The 18,295-nt window shown below is 42.2% G+C and overlaps 1 protein-coding gene across 5 annotated transcripts in view; it reads right to left on the bottom strand.

Annotated features, from left to right (window-relative positions):
- Positions 1-18,295, bottom strand: part of MBP (myelin basic protein) — a 102,385-nt gene that overhangs the window by 4,655 nt on the left and 79,435 nt on the right. For 4 of the 5 annotated variants that reach the window (XM_064150118.1, XM_064150121.1, XM_064150116.1 and 1 more), the window contains 4 exons: positions 17,183-17,607; positions 3,750-3,857; positions 2,882-2,917; positions 743-775 (listed from right to left, as the gene is read on the bottom strand). In XM_064150118.1, coding sequence (XP_064006188.1) covers positions 743-775; positions 2,882-2,917; positions 3,750-3,857; positions 17,183-17,607 — 602 coding nt within the window. The remainder of the gene's footprint in view (positions 1-742; positions 776-2,881; positions 2,918-3,749; positions 3,858-17,182; positions 17,608-18,295) is intronic. The other variant, XM_064150117.1, reaches the window with a different exon arrangement.

Raw genomic sequence — 18,295 nt, 5'->3', positions numbered from 1 at the left:
CACCAGTCTGTAAAAGACAAAATAATCAAAAACTTGATACCCAGAAAGTTAAACCTGCATGAAAGAAATTAAAACATTTCAATTTCACAGGTTTTAAGATGTCAAACATGTCCATTTCTGTTCTTCTGACAGTGAAAAAAATTCTTAAAAGCTTGAAGGCTTTAATATTTTGTCTTATAAAATGCAAGTAGTTTGTATGTCCATCTCACATAAAGTGAAACCTGTGGTGGAGAAGTAGAATTCAATTAGTTCTGAGATAACTGTGGGAAGAACTTTCTCCAGTAACTGGTTTAGGCAGATCACTTCTTACTGGAAGGGATGGGACAGAACACTGAGTTAGGGACAGTGTTAGGGGCAGACTTCACTGCATAAGAGCAGTGGCATAAACGTCCATCTCCTCCCAGCCCTCCCTCCCAGTTTTGTCCTTCCCAGGAAAAGGAAAATGCAGCAGATGAGTCTTCCAGGAGTCTTTTAGGTAAGGGAGCTTTGCCATGCAGTGGATTTTGCTCCCTTTGTGCTAAAGCAAAAGAAATTATCGCTGCAAGGCTGTCAAGTTGCTGGATAAGAGCAAGCAACAAAATGCTGTGGGAGGAGGGAGGAAAATGGAACAGGAAAAGCAAAATAGCAAAGTTGAGACAAAACAAAATTATCACGTTGCTGCAGCAGCTTGAGGCAATGGAGCAAGGTATGCTTTGGCCTGGTAAATAAAAAGGCTGTTACTGAAAGCACGTTCATCACCTACCCAGCTAAATCTGGTGAGGGATAATCCTCTTCCCTGTACATGCAAGAAATAAAAACAATGACATGATGATCACTATGGAACATGACATTTGGGCATACCACACACAGAAGAAGATTTAAATACAGTAAAAAATAATTAAATACTGGCCAGATAATGAGGCAGAAGTTGAAAACACTATGGTCATTCCATGAAACATAAAAATCATAGAATCACAGAATGTCAGGGGCTGGAAGGGACTTTGAAAGCTCATCCAGTCCAACATCCCTGCCAGAGCAGGATCACCTATACCAGATCACACAGGAACATATCCAGGCAGGTTTTGATTATCTCCAGAGAGGGAAACTCTACAACTCTTCTGGGCAGCCTGTTCCACTGTTCTGTCACCCTTATCATGAAAATATTCCTCCTCATGTTTAAATGAAACTTCCTATGCCTCAGCTTCCACCCATTGCCCCTTGTCCTGTCATCAAGAATCAGCAAGCAGAGCCTGGCTCCATCCTCCTGGCACTCACCCTTTACTTATTTATAAACATTGATGAGGTCACCTCTCAGTCTCCTCTTCTCCAAGCAGCAGAGCCCCAGCTCCCTCAGTTGTTCCTCATAAGACAGATGTCCCATCCCCTTAATCATCTTTGTGGTTCTGCACTGGACTCTCTCAAGCACTTCCATGTCCCTCTTGAACTGGAGGGTCCAGAACTGAACACATTACTCCAGATGTGGTGTCACCAGGGCAGGAGAACCTCTCTCAACCTACTAGCCACAGCCCTACTAATACGCCCCAGAATGGCATTGGCCCTCCTGGCCACGAGTGCACATTGCTAACTCACGGTCAATCTCCCATCAGCTAAGACCTCTAAATCCTTTTCCCCCTTGCTGCCTTCCAACAGATCAGTCCCCAACCTATACTGGTCCCCGGGGTTGTTATTTCCCAGGTGCAAGACTCTACACTTGTCCTTATTGAATTTCATTAATTTCTCTCTGCCCAACCCTCCAGCCTGTCCAAGTCTGGCTGAATGGCAGCACAGCCTTCTGGTGTGGCAGCCACTCCACCCAGTTTGGTATCCTCAGCAAACTTGTTGACTGTGCACCCTGTGCCCTCATCCAGGTCATTAATGAATATATTGAACAGAACTGGTCTCAGTACTGACCCTTGTGGGACTCCATGAATTACAGGCCTCCAACTAGACTGCATCCCATTGACCACAACTCTCTGACTTCTTTCCTTCAGCCAGTTCCCAACCCACCTCACTACCTGATCATCCAGACCACACTGCTTGAGTTTAGCCAGAAGGATGCTGTTGGAGACAGTGCCAAAAGGCAAAAGATTCTTTATAACCATTGCAAGAACTGACTTTCATAGCCTTGGCTTGACAGTCTTTAGTGCATTAGAAACCAGCAGAACTCAGTTAATGTAAGGGACAGTTTCTGGTGGGTAAGACCTGTAGGAAAGCATTGCCTGTTGATCTTGAAGGTCTTTTCCAACTTAAATGACTCTGTGATTCTATAATGAATTACATAAAGCAACCATAACATAAATCATATGTAAAAAGCCCTGTGAATGTCTTTCATTTGTCATGCAGCAAGTCAGGAAGCGAATAAGAAAGAGAACCATGGCTTTTCTGTCTTGGTCATAGAATCATAGAGTGGTCCAGGCTGGAAGGGACCTCCAAGGGTCATCTAGTCCAACCTTCCCTGCAGCCAGAGCCACTAGATTGACTTGCCCGAAGCCCTATCAAGCCTCACCTTGAATATCTCCAGGGATGAGGCCCCAACCACCTCCCTGAGCAACTTGTTCCAGCATTCCACCACCCTCATAGTAAAGAACTTTTTCCTAACATCCAATCTAAATTTGCTCTTCTCTAATTTGAAGCCATTGCCTCTTGTCCTTTTACTGCAGGCCTTTGTAAACAATCTCTCTCCATCCTTCATGTAGCAGCCTTCCAGTACCTGAAGGGAGCCTATTAGGTATCCCCAGAGCCTTCTCTTCTTCAGGCTGAACAATCTCTTGCTTTAAATATTCCTAATGATAATTCCAGATTTTTACTTGGTTAAAGAAAATGAATCAGGCTGGTGTTTGAATCAGTATAAATTAGCTTGCAAAAGATCTTGTACATTGCTTGAGCCCCTGAGAGTGCTTACCTTTGCTTGCATTGGGGGAGGTGTACGGGGTGAGACCTAAAAAACAACACAAAAGAACTGTAAAACCAAGGTAAAAATGAATGTGGGCAATCATCAATCCTTTTGTTAGCAAGATTAAGTAGTACCTAAGTAATTGCACTGTGAAGCTCCCCTCTGCTCTCTTAGTATCACAGTATCATCAGGGTTGGAAGAGACCTCACAGATCATCAAGTCCAACCCTTTACCACAGAGCTCAAGGCTACACCATGGCACCAAGTGCCACGTCCAATCTTGCCTTGAACAGCTCCAGGGACGACGACTCCACCACCTCCCCGGGCAGCCCATTCCAGTGTCCAATGACTCTCTCAGTGAAGAACTTTCTCCTCACCTCGAGCCTAAATCTCCCCTGGCTCAGCCTGAGGCTGTGTCCTCTTGTTCTGGCGCTGGCCACCTGAGAGAAGAGAGCAACCTCCTGGCCACAACCACCCCTCAGGTAGTTGTAGACAGCAATAAGGTCACCCCTGAGCCTCCTCTTCTCCAGGCTTTGCCTAGAACATGTCAGCTTTTTGTCTGTTTTTAAACAGAAACTATTCCTTAATGCAGCCAGTGCTGAAGGCACAAGGACAAAACCTGTAAATGGTGAAGCTGTATAACTGTAATGGTTGCTGTTGAGATTTGACTGTGCTAATGGGAGCAATCACTCACTTTTTTTTGGTAGCACTGCAGTATTGTTGTTGTTCCCCAGTAAAAGTTACTTTTTGTGTTTGAATGGCACAGTACAATTCATGAGGCTCAGAGTCACGGCTAATAGTTGGGGAGTATTTGGTTACTGATGGATCCTAAAGGAAATACTTCATTTTAGTGCATGACAAGAAGAAAGGAGACTTACAATGTTCTTGAAGAAGTGGACTACAGGGTTGTCATCAACAGGCCGGCCGTGCTGCGATCTCGGGGGGATGGACCCTACGTGGTGGCTGGCCCTGGCTGCATGAAAATCCTGAAAAGCAGAATAGGCATAGTGCCAGGTCAGCTAGGAGGGAAGGACACTTGGTGACTGTGTGAAGGGAGGAGTCACTTTCACTGTGAGTGAGGAGAACAGTGCCTTGGAAATCTACAGGGGCTGCAAACCCAAGTTGTTGTTGCTGTGGAGGAACAGTTTTTAGTACAATAGCACATACAGAGGATAGGTATGTCGTGCATAAATAAATATATAGATGTATATGAATTCATGTTTTCACTCTTACAGCCCAGTGTGGAATTAAACCTGTTACTGGAAAGTTCTGAGAATAAGAGACCTTGAAATTTTCTTTCTTCCATAAGCTGGGTGGTAGAATATGATTTTAGAAATGAAAACCTGAAGTGGAGAAAAGCATAAAATTATGTTGGATCGTGCTCTGTGCAAGAGCAGAAATGGACTGTGTATCATTTTTCAGTTTCCAGAGACCATAGCACACTAATGAACTGTGAGAAAACTTGGTTTGTTTTTTTGTTTGTTTGTTTGATTGATTGTTGGTTTTTTTTAGAGTGAATCAAATGAGACTGACAGCATTTTCTCTTTCAGTAGGGCATCCTGAGCCAATACAGAAAGAACTCCAGTAAGCAAGGATTAAATAAACTACAAAAGTAGCGCATTCTGAAGCGGGATCAGTGGTGCTTACAGCACCATGCAGCTGCAGTGAAAAGTGTCCCAAAGTTGGTATGGTCACTGCTCCCTGCATGCAGTGTGGCAAAGGTTTAAAATAAACCCTGTTACGTGCGACTGACCAAATGACAGACCTCTGCCTGTGGTTGCCCATGTGGAGGCACAAGACTTCGTGCGTAATGCAGCAGGGAAGGGAGGAGAGAGAATGACAGTGCCACAGTGATGCTCTTGATGTAATGAATTCCCTGAGAATACAGTGATGTTATGAGCATCATGTGGTTGCTAAAAATGTTCATTGACCTCTAAAGAGGGAATGGAAACTCAGAGCGAGACAGCCGCTCTCATAAGCACTTCCTTAGTAGCAGGAGCTGAATGAACATTTCAGTGCGGAAGAGTGTGCCTAGTTACTTCAAAAATCCTTTGCTTTCATCACATAGAGAAAAGTACTGGACAGCTTGCCAGGGGCAAAAAGCCTGGGCTCCTTGGACCAGGGCTTTGGAGTTATGAATGGATTGATTTTATTTTTTTTAACAAGCAAATTAACATCTATAGCACAGACTTTGAAAGCTCTGAAGAGTTGTTTTGCACTTCAAGTGAAATATGTTGTCATCAGTAGCTTTTGCAATGTCCCTGGCTGCCTCAAGCTATTACTGCTGGAAAAGGCTGTGCAGAGGTTTTGATTATCTAAGACTCCTGAGTGAAGGGTCCCATGCAACCATCCAGTGTTGCTCGTTCAAAGCTGCTATGTGGAAGCTTTATTTTCAAGTGAGTGGAGTCAGATCTTGTGATCTTCTGTAAGTGCAAGGGGTTTATATTTCATTGGATCATTTGAAGTGAGTCAGAACGATCTGTCTTCATGAGTGGCCTTTTAAGTTCTGTAATTCCAAGAAGTAAAATTCAGAAACATTGTTGATAAGATTAATTGCCTTAGGAATAAGGAATGCAGAGAAGTTCAGTCTTACTTTTTTTCCCATGCTGACAATATGCAGAAATTTGTTGTTTAAAAAGCAAGAAATTCTGAATTTTACTGGGTCTGTGGAAATTGCCTTGGTGTCAGGTAGTCAGTCCTACTTATACTTCCACAGCAGGTCCTACTTTGTTACTAGTTCCAGTGTTGCCAAAACAATGCTTTGCTGCTGGGGTAAGGGAGGAGAGAGCCAGTAAAATACCTACCTGTGTTTGGAACAAATTACTTCAGCCATGGGCTTGTCTTTTTAATCTGCATGCAAATGAAGCATTGCTTCTGCTCTGAAACCAGCTGACTGCCTTCTCTGTAGGTTAAATAGCAGGATAGATACTGTGGTGCTGCAGATCTAAATGTCCATCTTTAGCAGAAGGAACTGGTTGCTATGTAAGTGCAAAACTACTGCAGTATGTGAAGCAGAAAGCTTCACAGTCAGATTTGATGGCATGTACCCTGTAACTCTGCAGGCTCTGGCTCACCAGCAGGCACTGAGAAAAGCTGGGAGAGTAAGTTTCTACCATTTAACTCGGATTGAGTTTCTTGGATTTAGCATTCTGATTAATTATTAGATGCTAATAATTTGGCTTACTGAAAAGGTTAGCTTGCAGTAGATGCAAAATTTCATCTGTCTGGAGTGCCAAATGTCAGCATAGTCTTTGACTGGGTCCTCTTTTAAAGCCTGTGAGGTAGCAGCAAGTCTAAAGCCATTTTTAATGATGGTTTTGTGTGAGTTCAGTAGTGTTTCTTGGTAAACTCCATCTGTGGTCAGAATCTTTGATGGTAATCTTAGTTTGTGACAAGTGATTGCGTGTTCCACTTCAATTTTTTTGGTAGAAATGACTCTTTCACCTGTAGTTTGTTCTCTCAGATTTCTGGACTCCCAGAGGCAGGGAACAAAATCCACCTGTGGTGTTCTGAAGTTGCTCGGGGTGATGATTTTGGAAAATCATTTCCCTCAGAAAAGCAGTATCTGGCATCTGTTCACTTCTTTCTTTATGTTAGTGGCCTCTTAGTACCCAGCAGCAGCTGCAGTGAGCTCTCCCCACACCTCTTGCAATGTTGTCATGAATTTCAGTCTTGAGAGCATTGCCAATAAAAAGCAACCTTGGCTTCCACATTATGTGATGGATATTGCTGATTGAAGAGCCCTGTGGTGTTTGAAACAGGGGTGCCTCTGCTTGTGCCCTTAAAATAAGTTTTAGAATAGCAAGTCCAGGGTAAGTCAGTTCTGGCCTTCCAGTATCTGAAGGGGGCCTACAGGAAAGCTGGTGAGGGACTTTTTAGGATGTCAGGTAGTGACAGGACAAGGGGAAAAGGAGCAAAACTAGAAGTGAGTAGATTCAGACTGGGTGTTAGGAAAAAGTTCTTGACCATCAGGGTGGTGAGACAATGGAACAGATGGTGGAAGCCCCAACCATGGAGGGCCAGGCCAGGCTGGATGGGGCTCTGAGCAACCTGATCTAGCCTGAGGTTTCCCTGCCCATGGCAGGGGAGTAGGAACTGGATGGTCCTTGAGATCCCTTTCAGCCCTGACGATTCTATGATCAATAGTTTGCAGTCATTAGTAGTCTTTCTTTCAGAGGAGAGCACTTAGCTTTTTCTGTTCAGTCAGCTTCATGTTTGACCTTGATAAAGGATTCTTACTAAGTCGGCTCAGCCTCAAAAAAAGTGGCAAGATCCCTTAATCTGAATAATCTGCACTGTTAGCAAAGGTTTGCCACTATGGGAAGCTTAAGCAGTGTCTGAGAGTTTGCAGCTGCACTGTGACATGAATAACTTTCAGGATTGGTAATGTAAATAACACTTTAAAATGCCTGTAAAATGCCCACAGTGTGTAAGTGGGAGGTACTCAGTACTGGAATCTTTTGCAGCTCTTTGTGGCGACGTACAGGAAAGTTGCAGTACTTCACTCTGCCACCTACCTTACCTATTGGGGCACGAAGGCAAAGGAAGAAAAGAGAGTAAGTGCATGCAAAGAGAACATGCAGGTACTTGAGATCTTAGTGGTAGCTATAGATTGGTGTTGCACTGCCTGTGTTAGCCATGTACTTTACTGGTGCAACCTGTAATAATAATTTGGGAAAAAATGAATCATTTTGGGGAAAAAGAAAGCCCAATGCCATTTCTGTGACACAGTAACAAGAATCCATATCTGATTTGGTATCTGCTCCACCTGGGGCTTTGTGCAAGGCTATCACATTTCCAGTTGAGGTGAAGATACCTGAGAGGCAGCAGGCTGCAGGCTTAGCCAAGTCTTTTGGTATTATTCTGTGGTACTTAACAAGGGTTAAGAAGTGTTACTGCCTGTGCTGTAACTGCAGGAGAGAGACAAGACAGGCCCTGTTTGTACATTTGGACACTGGCTGTGAAGTTCAGGTTTCTGATCATACATGCATTTGACTTGAGATTTGTGGAAAACCAGGTTGGAAGGGACCTCAGGGGTCATCCAGTCCAATCTTTCAGGGTAAGAATACAGTCTGAGACGGCCTAGCACCCTGTCAAGCTGGGCCTTGAAACTGCCTAATACAGGGGAATCCCTCACCTCCCATGGGAGTTTATTCCAATGTCTAATAGTTTGAATGGTGAAAATTTTTCTGGCATCCAGTCTGAATCTCTCCAGCAGCAACTTGTGCCCATTACCCCTTGTCTTTACCGTGTGATGTGGTAGGGGTTTGGGGATTAATTTTCATATTAACAAAGTTGCAGTTGTGTTCTGTGTGCCCTACTTGGCTTAGTTTCCAGATTTGATGCTCAAGTATAAAAACTGTGGTTAAGCAGTAGCAGACATCTGTTAGTGATGAGATCCCATGAAAACGTGGTGTGTCAGATCTTGCAATTTCTACTTAAGGATGACTTCTAAATGCCTATTATAAGCTCTTACTGACAGCTGTCATCCTCTACAGGATGATTGCCTATTAAGGAAGATTACATTGACATGTAAATATAAACTTAAAGCTCTAATTCCCAGTCAGTAAATGACATGCATTGATGCCAACAGTAATACTATTTTTTGAGTGCTGAATTTATAGCTTTTGTTCCAAGTCCCTTCAGTGTCTTCATTAAGTGGTTTTGTTGCCCACTTTAGGATGTGAAATAGGAAAATCTAAAGAACATCACAGTTTGTGTAACAGCAAAATCCAGATAGGTATGAAATATGGAAAGAGATGACTGAAAATACAGTTAAACCAAGTATATTTTCAGCATTAGCAGGAATGCAAATTTATGGACATTCTCGTGGGGTCAGTGGGTTTCATGGTTTCCAGTGGATTGTTTTTACAAGATGCTGAAGGAGTTCTATGCATAAATTTAAAGGAAATCACACAAAGTCTGCCATTTTCAAATCCATACAGATATGAAAGTGCCTTTAGCTTGCCCTAGAAAACCAAACTGTTCCACAACCTTGAAGGATGTAGGACATAACCCAAAGAAATCTGCAGCCATAATGGTAGACTGAAATTAGCCTTTAAGCATTGAGTAATGAATACTGTTTGAGCTGGTTTCAGGATGGGTGAGAAACAGGCAATTCATAAGCCGCTCACTAAAGCTCATTTTGAGTAGCACTTGAAAAGGACTCTGAATCCAGACTCAAGTATAGTGAAATTCCTGACCAGCTCTGAATTTGCTGTAGTTAGTACCATTTCAAAACAGCATTCCAACCAGGAGCTGAGAAGCAGGCTTCAGTGAATATATACACTAGTTTTTGAACCAAAAGAATCACAGAATTGCAGAATGGCTTCAGTTGGAAAAGACCTCTAAGATCACTGAGCCCAACCATCCACCTAAGACCACCATGGCTCTTAAACCATGTCCCGAAGTATACACAGCTTTGACTCGAGCAATCATAGGAAATCTGATGGGCAGCTGCATATAGAAATCGTTTCATCTTGGGATTCAGGGGTGCTTTGTAGATGGAGCTTTGTGTTCCTAGGCCTGGCTGATGCTGCACCACAGCCTTCCAGTGCTGTTACCCAGAGTCTCATGAGGCAGTGATACTGAGCAGGTGAGTGCTGTGAGGATGCCTCTAGGCTTATTCAAGCAGTAATACACCTGCTGTAGCCATGCAGTGCTAAGCAGAGCTGTGTTATATTGGTGGTGTTGCTTTTCAGTTTGCTCTTTGTGATGGTGTTTGTTCCAGGCTGTTCACAACTTAGTGATTCCTTACAAAAGCGATGGCAGTGCTGACATCTTCCCCACATGCTGGTTTGACAGTGACATTATAACTAATTAGCTAATTCAGCAGGCTTTTCTAATCACTTTATAAAGGAAGAACCACACAGCCTTGTAATGGTACTGTTAATTTTCACTAATGTGGACATTAAGACAGAAATTAGATTACTTGCTTGAAGTTATGGAGGAGAATTGTTAGAAGAGAGATGTGGTGTCCAAGAGATTCTGCTTTCCAGTGTAGTGCAGAGGTCATTAATATAATCTTTGTCTAGAAAGTGGTGATGCACAGAAAGAGGAAGAATTCTTAGCAGAAAGATGGGAATAAAAAACATGAGATGAAAGGCTAGAGATTGAAGGGTAAGAAACCTAAGGAAGCTGAGAACGAAGACAGCATGACAGAAATAATAGAGCACACTGATCATCAAGAGAGGTTTAAATGCCAATTCATAATCCAGAACCATGTTTCTCCCTAACACTCTTACTCCCTAATGCCTCAATGATTAGGGTTTGCAAATTAGAAAGTGAGAGGGAGGAATGACCAGGAGGAAAAAAGCACAACTGGGACAGTTGTTCATGTCAATGGTTCTGGGACCAGTGCCACCACACCTCTGGAGTTTTTCTCAATCTCCAATTTATTCTACTGTTGTGACACCTGATAAATGGTTTGGGGCAAAATCTCAGTGCTTTAGTTTACCTTTGCTTTTCTGAAGCATTTTTCTGCCTAGCATTAATAATTCTATTCAAGTATTCTTCATAGCAGAACATCTTTAAAGCTGCTTGGACCCAGAGTCTGGTGCGTGGGCAGTGCTGTTTTACCAAGCTGGTGTCAATGATGTAGATTATATCTTGTTGAAATGATCCACCATAGAAACCCAGTGCAAAGTTTTAGGTGGTAGGTTTTTTTCCTGAGAATGATCAGTCTAACAAACCTGTTTTTGGCTAGTAAGTATTCTCAGGGTAGTTTCCAGGGTAGCTCCTGCTACCAACAAACTTCACAGCCTGAAGGATTCAACTGGACGTGGCCAAGCTATGGAAGGCATCACCGATCAGTATTCCCAACAGCTACTCTCCACTGATGTGGTATGTATGTGGTGGATATGCTTGCGCCGATGCTGCTACAGCAAACAAACATTATGTTGTGGGTATGGCTGTTTGCAGGAAAGCAGAAATGTGTCACGACTTTTACAAGGATGGTTGCCTGGAATCTTCATAGTCAAGGTGGTCATGCATTGACCAGGATGGTAATTATCCAGAAAAAACCCCTGTAGCTACCTGGTGTGCACTGTCACCTCACAGCTGCTGACCAACAATGAAAAGGAGAATAATGTTACTGCAACCTTCATTTCTCAAAATACAGATTTCATCCCTCGGGTTGCACATGCTCACCCCCACCACAGATCCTTGAAGGGACTGGCCCAATTTTATTTCCTTCTGCCTGTAAGTAAATGGCAAGCTAAACTCTTGCTTCTACAGATGATTAAAAGTACTATTGCCTACATCAGCAAAACCTGTGTGCCAACAGGAGAATCTGGTATTATGAAATAATGAGACATGGCCTGGTTAATAGCTTATTTCTTGGAAAAAAAGAATACCATTGCTCAGAGGTTAAGTTTACAACAATGTAGTCTATGTAAAATGGAGCAGATGGACCATCTGAAACCTAAGGCTTGTCCAGTTTCCAAGGCATGTTAATTGTATGAAGTATCAGAAAGTAAAAAGGAGATTCATTGTAAGAGAAAAGGTGAGCCAGAGCTAATGTTCATCTTGGGTCTTCAGCAGTAATTTAGTATGTTTTTACAGACATCTTTTAATTAATTCAGTAAAAGCATCTGGAAATTGCAGTGGAAGATTTTTTTTGTTTTCTGTGTAGCTCAGAAATAAAAGCAAATAACTTTAGAGTGAAATGAGTAACCAGACATGTTGGAGACCATTTCAGGAACTAAATGAGCTATTTTGTGTTGGTATATGAAATGAAAGCCAGCAGTTGTCACTAGTGGTGTGCAGCGATGGAGATACAAAACAGGGCCAGGACACAAAAAGATCGGCTTTTGTCTCAGTGTTGTGTTGGGTAGTGTGCATCATGATGCCATCTCAAAACAGCTGAAGAACGAAGTCATTAATTTTGGCATTCTGGTGTAGAAAGTGCCAAGGATAATGCAGATTTTCATTTGCAAGGAATTAATATATGTGATAGAAAAAAACTCTACCCTAATACACCAGATTTTAGCACTGTGCAGTTGAAAGACAGCCAAAGCCAGTTCCCACCAAAAGACCTCCAGTGGCTGTGGCTCTGCATTGCTGTTATGCTGAAGCCCAGGCACAGTTTATCAGCAAGCCTGGAGTTTCACCAAGCAAAGAATCCTTGAAGTTTTGGTTCAGAGCACACTCTTAGCCCCCTCTTTCTTACACAGAGAAGTAGTTGTTGTTATTATTATTATTATTATTATTATTATTATTATTATTATTATTATTATTATTTCCATAATTATGAACATTATTATCATTATACTGGTGGACAGGAGAACACAGAAATAGTCTAGCAAAGACTGAAAGAGAAGATACTGCTGGTAGTTTGATGAAAAGGGTAAATCCTTTGCAATATGCTCATTAGAATCAGTGATCTCTCAAATACTTCATTTCCAAGAGGCAATCCCCTCACCCTCTGTTAAACTGCTGGAGCACAGAGGCTTTGCCTCCCCACCCCCTCATGATTTTTCTCTTTGCTTTATAGTACAAATCACTGCACCCCACCCACTTTGTCCCATTTCCATGCATTTGTGCCATTAGGTTGAGCAGAAAGCATGACTAATACTTTGCCAAAAGTCAGTACTTGTTCTTCTAAGCATCACTTACAAAGTATTTAACCTGCTCTGACTTCCAAATTCATCTTACAGTTTGTAGTAAGTGCTTCAAGCAGCAATTTCCACAAAAATAGTAATTAGTTCCAGTGCATTAATGTGTTAATTATTAAGCATGTATATGGTCATATGTGTTAGATCAACATGTCAGCATCAGTCCTTATGTAACGTTGGCTCCCAAGCCTCTCACTTGGCATGTGCTGTGCAGTACTCACCTGTTGTTTCTTGCTTGCTTTAACAGTGAAACCGCAAGTGCCCCAAGCCCTACTGAACAAGCAAAATGAGCTTCAGGCTGGCAGCTGTGACAGACCACCTCATTGTTAGGTCATTCATCGTTCATTAGTACCTGCTGTGAGAGGCCAGATTTAGTTCGCATTGTTCAGAAGCTAGTCTCTCTTCCACAGAGAGGCACTGTTTCAACCAGATGTAGGACCCGTGGCTGCTTTTCACAATCTGAAACCCCATCCCCTACTACGAAACTGCAACTTCTGTTAATAGATTAAAGGATTTAAAACAAATTAAATCATTAGTACACCAGGTTTGTGAGGTAAAGAGTTTAATGAATACGTAAAGCACATATAAAGCAAAAGATGAAAACAAATTGTTACAACCACCCTAAGGCATATAAAAAAACCCAACCCAAATCATAAATTCCCAGGCATGTTTTTTTGCACAGCAGGTTTTACAGAACAGTGCATCACCAGCAATACACTACTCCCTGAAAAATGAGACTCAGAAATTAAAATCACAGTAAGTTCTTTACTTAAATCACAACACATACTAGTCAGACCAGCACTACTTTTCAAAGTCTTCATGGTGCTGTGGAACACATCAAAGCTCGCACAAGAAACGTGAATTATTTAGGTTATTATTTCAGAGCATTGTTCCTAAATTTTCTGCCCTGTGCATATTTATTGCAACCCTCTTTGCAGATCCCCATTACAGCAACTGCTTAATTTTAGGATGGGTTTGGAAATGCTGATCCTAGTCCCCAGTTCTGCTCAGGTTGAGACCTTCAGCCCCAGTACTCCTCATAGCTTGTCTGTCCGTAGAAGGGGAGGCTCCATGCCCACCTTCCCTATTCCTTGCACCCAAATGCATATATATTGGGAAAGAAATACAGGAGCAAGGCTTCATACAGGCAACAGGAAAACATTTGTACATTTTGTGCATACAAAACTAAAGCAAAAATGTAAAAGAAAAAAAATGGTTTAATCTTTCATGAAATCTGTCCTCAGCCCATTATTTGCTACCACAATATTTTGCTTTGTTGTAGGTGTATCACAACTGTAGACTAAAAGTTTAGTATGTTAATGCATAATGTTAAACCAGGATAGAGAAAAGTTCTTGTTGCACAATCTAAACTTTAGTAGAAAAACAAACAGAACAAAACAAAAATTACAAAAGCACAGACAACTGAGTAAAAGAAAAAAAACAGCATTCAGTACATACTGGAGTTGAATATAGGCTAATATCTGGGAAGCAAAACAAAGAGCTGATCATTTTAACAAATTTGCTGTCATGCTTTACAAACATTCAGACAAATAGTCTAAAGATTAAAAAAGGAAATAATTTATAGCTATGCTCATGGCTTGCATGCTTTTTAATACGTCTGCACTGCAGTTTCTTTCTGGGGACCCTTTAAAATGGTTCAATACAACTGAATTTAGGCTGTGCACAATAATTGTTTTGTTTAGAATATTCTACCTTAAAATCTGAGGACTACAAAATTCAAGCTGGTTTTGATGGGGCAGGAGTTGGGAAAACAATGGCAAAATCATTTGCTGCTCCTTGGAGAAGGAGAATTTCTGTAGGTTCCAGTATTTCTATTTTTGTTTACTGCCACAGGACTCCCACATACTCTTAATTTAACTTCAGAATTCCAGGGTAAGAGAGAACCTGCTCCATGCAAGAGAAGGAGGCCACGGAACAGTCCTCGCTTTGTTCTGACCCCACCTTTCCACACACAATAGTGAACATTATTCATTAACGTACTTTTCAGCTGTTGATGCGAGATGAAAATGCCTCCACAAAGAATTTGTGTGTTTTGCTTGAATGTCAGCCCTACATCTGTACAAAGAGCAAGTGTTGCCTTTGCATTCCAGTGCTGGCTGGTGTGGGTAGTTGAGATACACGTTCCCACTGGGGCACAGGCTGGCTGAAAAGGGAAGATTGCTTGCAAGAAAAGCAGATGCAAAATTGCTTGGAGGTGCTTCAAAAATTAAATCAGACACAAGCGCAAGCAAATAAACAGTGCAGCTCTAGAAACTTTCCCATTTCAAGCCTTGGAAATTCATGCCTTAAGGTGCTTTTCATGCTATCTTATTTACCAAAGACCTATATACTTGGTGGAATTTGGAAAACTGCCAAAGAACTTTACTACAGCTCATCCATGAAACCATCATCTAGCAGTACTCTGACACTACTGAATTCAGCAAGTGACAACTGTTTATGTTTTAAGCACAGGTAAGACTACTAGTGACCCAGATTTCCTCTGCATACACATCTAAAAACACCACCACAAGCCTTCCTTGATACCAGAAACCAAAAGGCATAGATCCAAAGGCCAATTAAATAATAGTTGAAGCAACTGCCTGTGCCACTTTCCTGCACTGAAACCCTGCTATGATAGAGCTTCCTGGAACACAGTTTCATGCATCAATATTATCACTGTGTGAAGCAGTGTTAGAGATGCCTTAGCACATGTGGCTGGCTTTTGCCAAGATAAGCTTTTTCTGTGCTTCCAGCTGAGATCTGCAAGTCAGGACTCCCTTACATTGTATATTGTTACTTTTAAAAGATATATAAAATTGCTAGGTAAAAGATGTCAGAATTGCCTAACACTCTGTACAGGTTTTTAGACATTAAGTGCTTTGGAATAGCAGTTTCCTGAACAGCAACACAGTTACTACATGATATCCTGTCCTCTCCTACCTAATCACATAGAGATCGGTAAGGAATCAAAGTGATCATGTTCACACCAAAGGATGAAATACAAAATCAGTACAACCTGCAGCCATTTTTTCAGTCATGACTACTAAGAAGTGAGTAGGTTGCTTGTATTGCTAAGCAGTCTGTATGCAGAACCTAAGTTTTTGGTGGTGTTTCCTTGGTGCACACAGAGAGCACTTCATATACTACTTCTCAATGAGTAACACAGTATATGAATGAAGCAGCAAGAGCTGAGCTAGCCAATGAGGTTACAGAAAATAGGAGTGTTGGGAACAGTCTCTGATATTTGCAGGAACGGTAAGAAAAGTGGTTTTCTTCATTCTCACAGCAACTGCTTGTTGCCATGCATGACCATTATACACCTACAGGCACAACTGCTGAATTGCTGAGTTTTTGTCATGACCACTACAGGCCTCGGTTTGTAAATGTGAGAAATACAAAACTTGCTTAGTACTGGCTCCCAAGTGTGAGAAGCTTCCAGTCTTAAGTTTCTAGAGCATTTCTGATCCAGTGGTTTATACATTACAACAGCTCTTTTGGGAAGGGCTACAATACATTGCATTTTGAAGTATGGAGCTGTGAAGGACATGGACAGACTGCAGCCATTACACCATCACAAGTTAGTTCCAAACCAGAGGGTAGAAGGTATCATGCAACATACTTGAGTCAGCCAGTTTGGGAAAGCTGCATGTGCTAACCCATCCTAGCAAGCATCACCAGTTAAAACTACGGAACAGACAGCAAAGGTTGTCAAAGGTACTGCAAAACAGGCTCAGCCAGCAATTATGAGCATTGCTTTTTTTGCAACACACAACTACATCTAACAATATACTTGGGTAACACAAACTTTTTACAGCCCTGCAGTAGGTACCATTCAGATGCTTCTGTAGTGTGTGAACACACAAACACAAGGCTCCACTCCCCATTTATGTGAAACTATCTTAAACTTTGCCACCTGAACAACAAAGAGCTAACATGCCACCTAAGTTATGAGAGGGGATAGGTTAATCTTGGAAAAGGAGAGCATTCAAGTACACATTTCCTTTCATCAACACCTTGTTTTCCAATTTATAATGAAATGGCTTGTTATGCAATTTCTCATGTGAAATGCTCGGAATAGAAATCCTCACTTCTTGCCAGAATAAAGCAGCTGGATTATGTTATACACCTTGGATTCAGGACAGTATCTGTCAAGCCATCTACTCAGCAGTGCTATCAACCGACCTTAAAACATGCTCTTGCACAAGCAGACTGAGCATCTGGCCATAGGGTTTTTTCCTAACATCTATTTCCAAGTCTGTTCCCTAGTGCCAAAGTGTCTGGAGATTGTCTTGCATTCAGTGCTCTCACCCAGCTCGGTTTTGCAAATATTTAAGAACAGCACAGAAAAGCAGACTGAAGTTTCTCTAAATGGCACAACATACAAATACATATAATGTACCACATAAAATGGTCACAACAAACTCTCAGTGATGTTTCTAGAGCCACCTGGATTTCTAATACTCCTTGTTACTACTCAGAGGAGTTAGCTCCTGGTTTCCCAAATCTATACATTGTTGTTGTTGTTGTTGTTTTCAGTTTAAAGCCAAGCACGAAACTACACACTTGCAAGTACCATGCTGCTGGCTAAGTCAACTCTGGCATTCTAGCAGTTACACCTTCCTCTCAGTCCCACCCTTCCTGTTCAATTGTACTTTATTTTGCTGTAGCTGTGCAGTTCTCTATTCCTCAGAGCTCACCTTGCCCCGCCGGGGAACGTGTCTTTCACCTCCAAAGAATCTGCCCAGCGAGTCAAGCAGACCCGAGTCTCTGTGCCTTGGCGATCCGTGCCTGGCATGGTCTGTAGTGCTGGCAGAGGCCATTTTTGATCCGTACCGGAACGAGGAACGTTTTTGCGACGCCATCAAATCCGAGTTCTCTGAAGCTGCTGCACTGTCCTCTTGGATGGTCTGTAGCTCGTCTGACTCTGAGGGCCGATCTTTGAAGGTGTTGTCTTCTCTTCCTGGGGCATCTCGGGAAAAGAGGCGGATCAAGTGGGGGCGACCAGTCGTGTCAGCTGGGTTGGCCTCAGGCCAGGCATTCTTCGGGTCTGCTGTGCCTTTGGAGTCTGTCACCGCTGGGCTCTTGGTGGAGGTCCCATTGTTCTGATTCACATCTGCCTCTCCTGCAAACAACAAGGATGAGATATGAATACAGGCCTGTGAAAAACAGCCCTGGAACAATGCTGCTTTCTTTCCCTCGCCTTGAGATGCTCATTTCATACAAACCCTGTAATATGTGCAGTTGCAATGAATCTATGTTCTCTACCAGCCTGTAAGAACATTAAGCTCCCTTGGAGCCGAAACCAGGACGATGTTCTCACACAAGATTTGCTGTAGTTCCAGGTGATTTTTTTTTTAATGATTACTGCATTTAAAGTATTTGCAAATAGCTCAAACAGCACGGCTGACACAAACTTTATTTACGTGAAAGGCTTCCTGATGAGGAGACTTGCAGTGAACAGTCGGAATTCCCACAATTTTCCCTTGGAGGGCTGCAACTCTCAACGTGTTGGTTTTCTCCCAAAACAGGGGGGTGGAATAGAGAAAACAATATTACAAGACCTGTGCCTTCACAAGTGCAGGTTTCCTGTCCACAGCATCAGAGCTTTTTGTTTTGTCCTCATTTTGAACCCCTTGCTGTAACTTTAATAGCAGTCAAACCAGTGTAATGAGGGGAGAGTTTTTTCACTTTGGTTGTCCTCACTTTAAAAAGGCAGAGGATGCTCATAATAAGACACACTCCAATTTCTGATTGGTCTCCACGACAGCTTTTCTCCACCTATGATCCCAGCGCTTGACATACCAGGTTCA

Source organism: Pogoniulus pusillus, chromosome 10 (assembly GCF_015220805.1).
Source record: "Pogoniulus pusillus isolate bPogPus1 chromosome 10, bPogPus1.pri, whole genome shotgun sequence".
In the NCBI taxonomy this organism is placed as follows: Eukaryota; Metazoa; Chordata; class Aves; order Piciformes; family Lybiidae; genus Pogoniulus; species Pogoniulus pusillus.
This window is presented reverse-complemented; position numbering and strand designations above follow the sequence as displayed.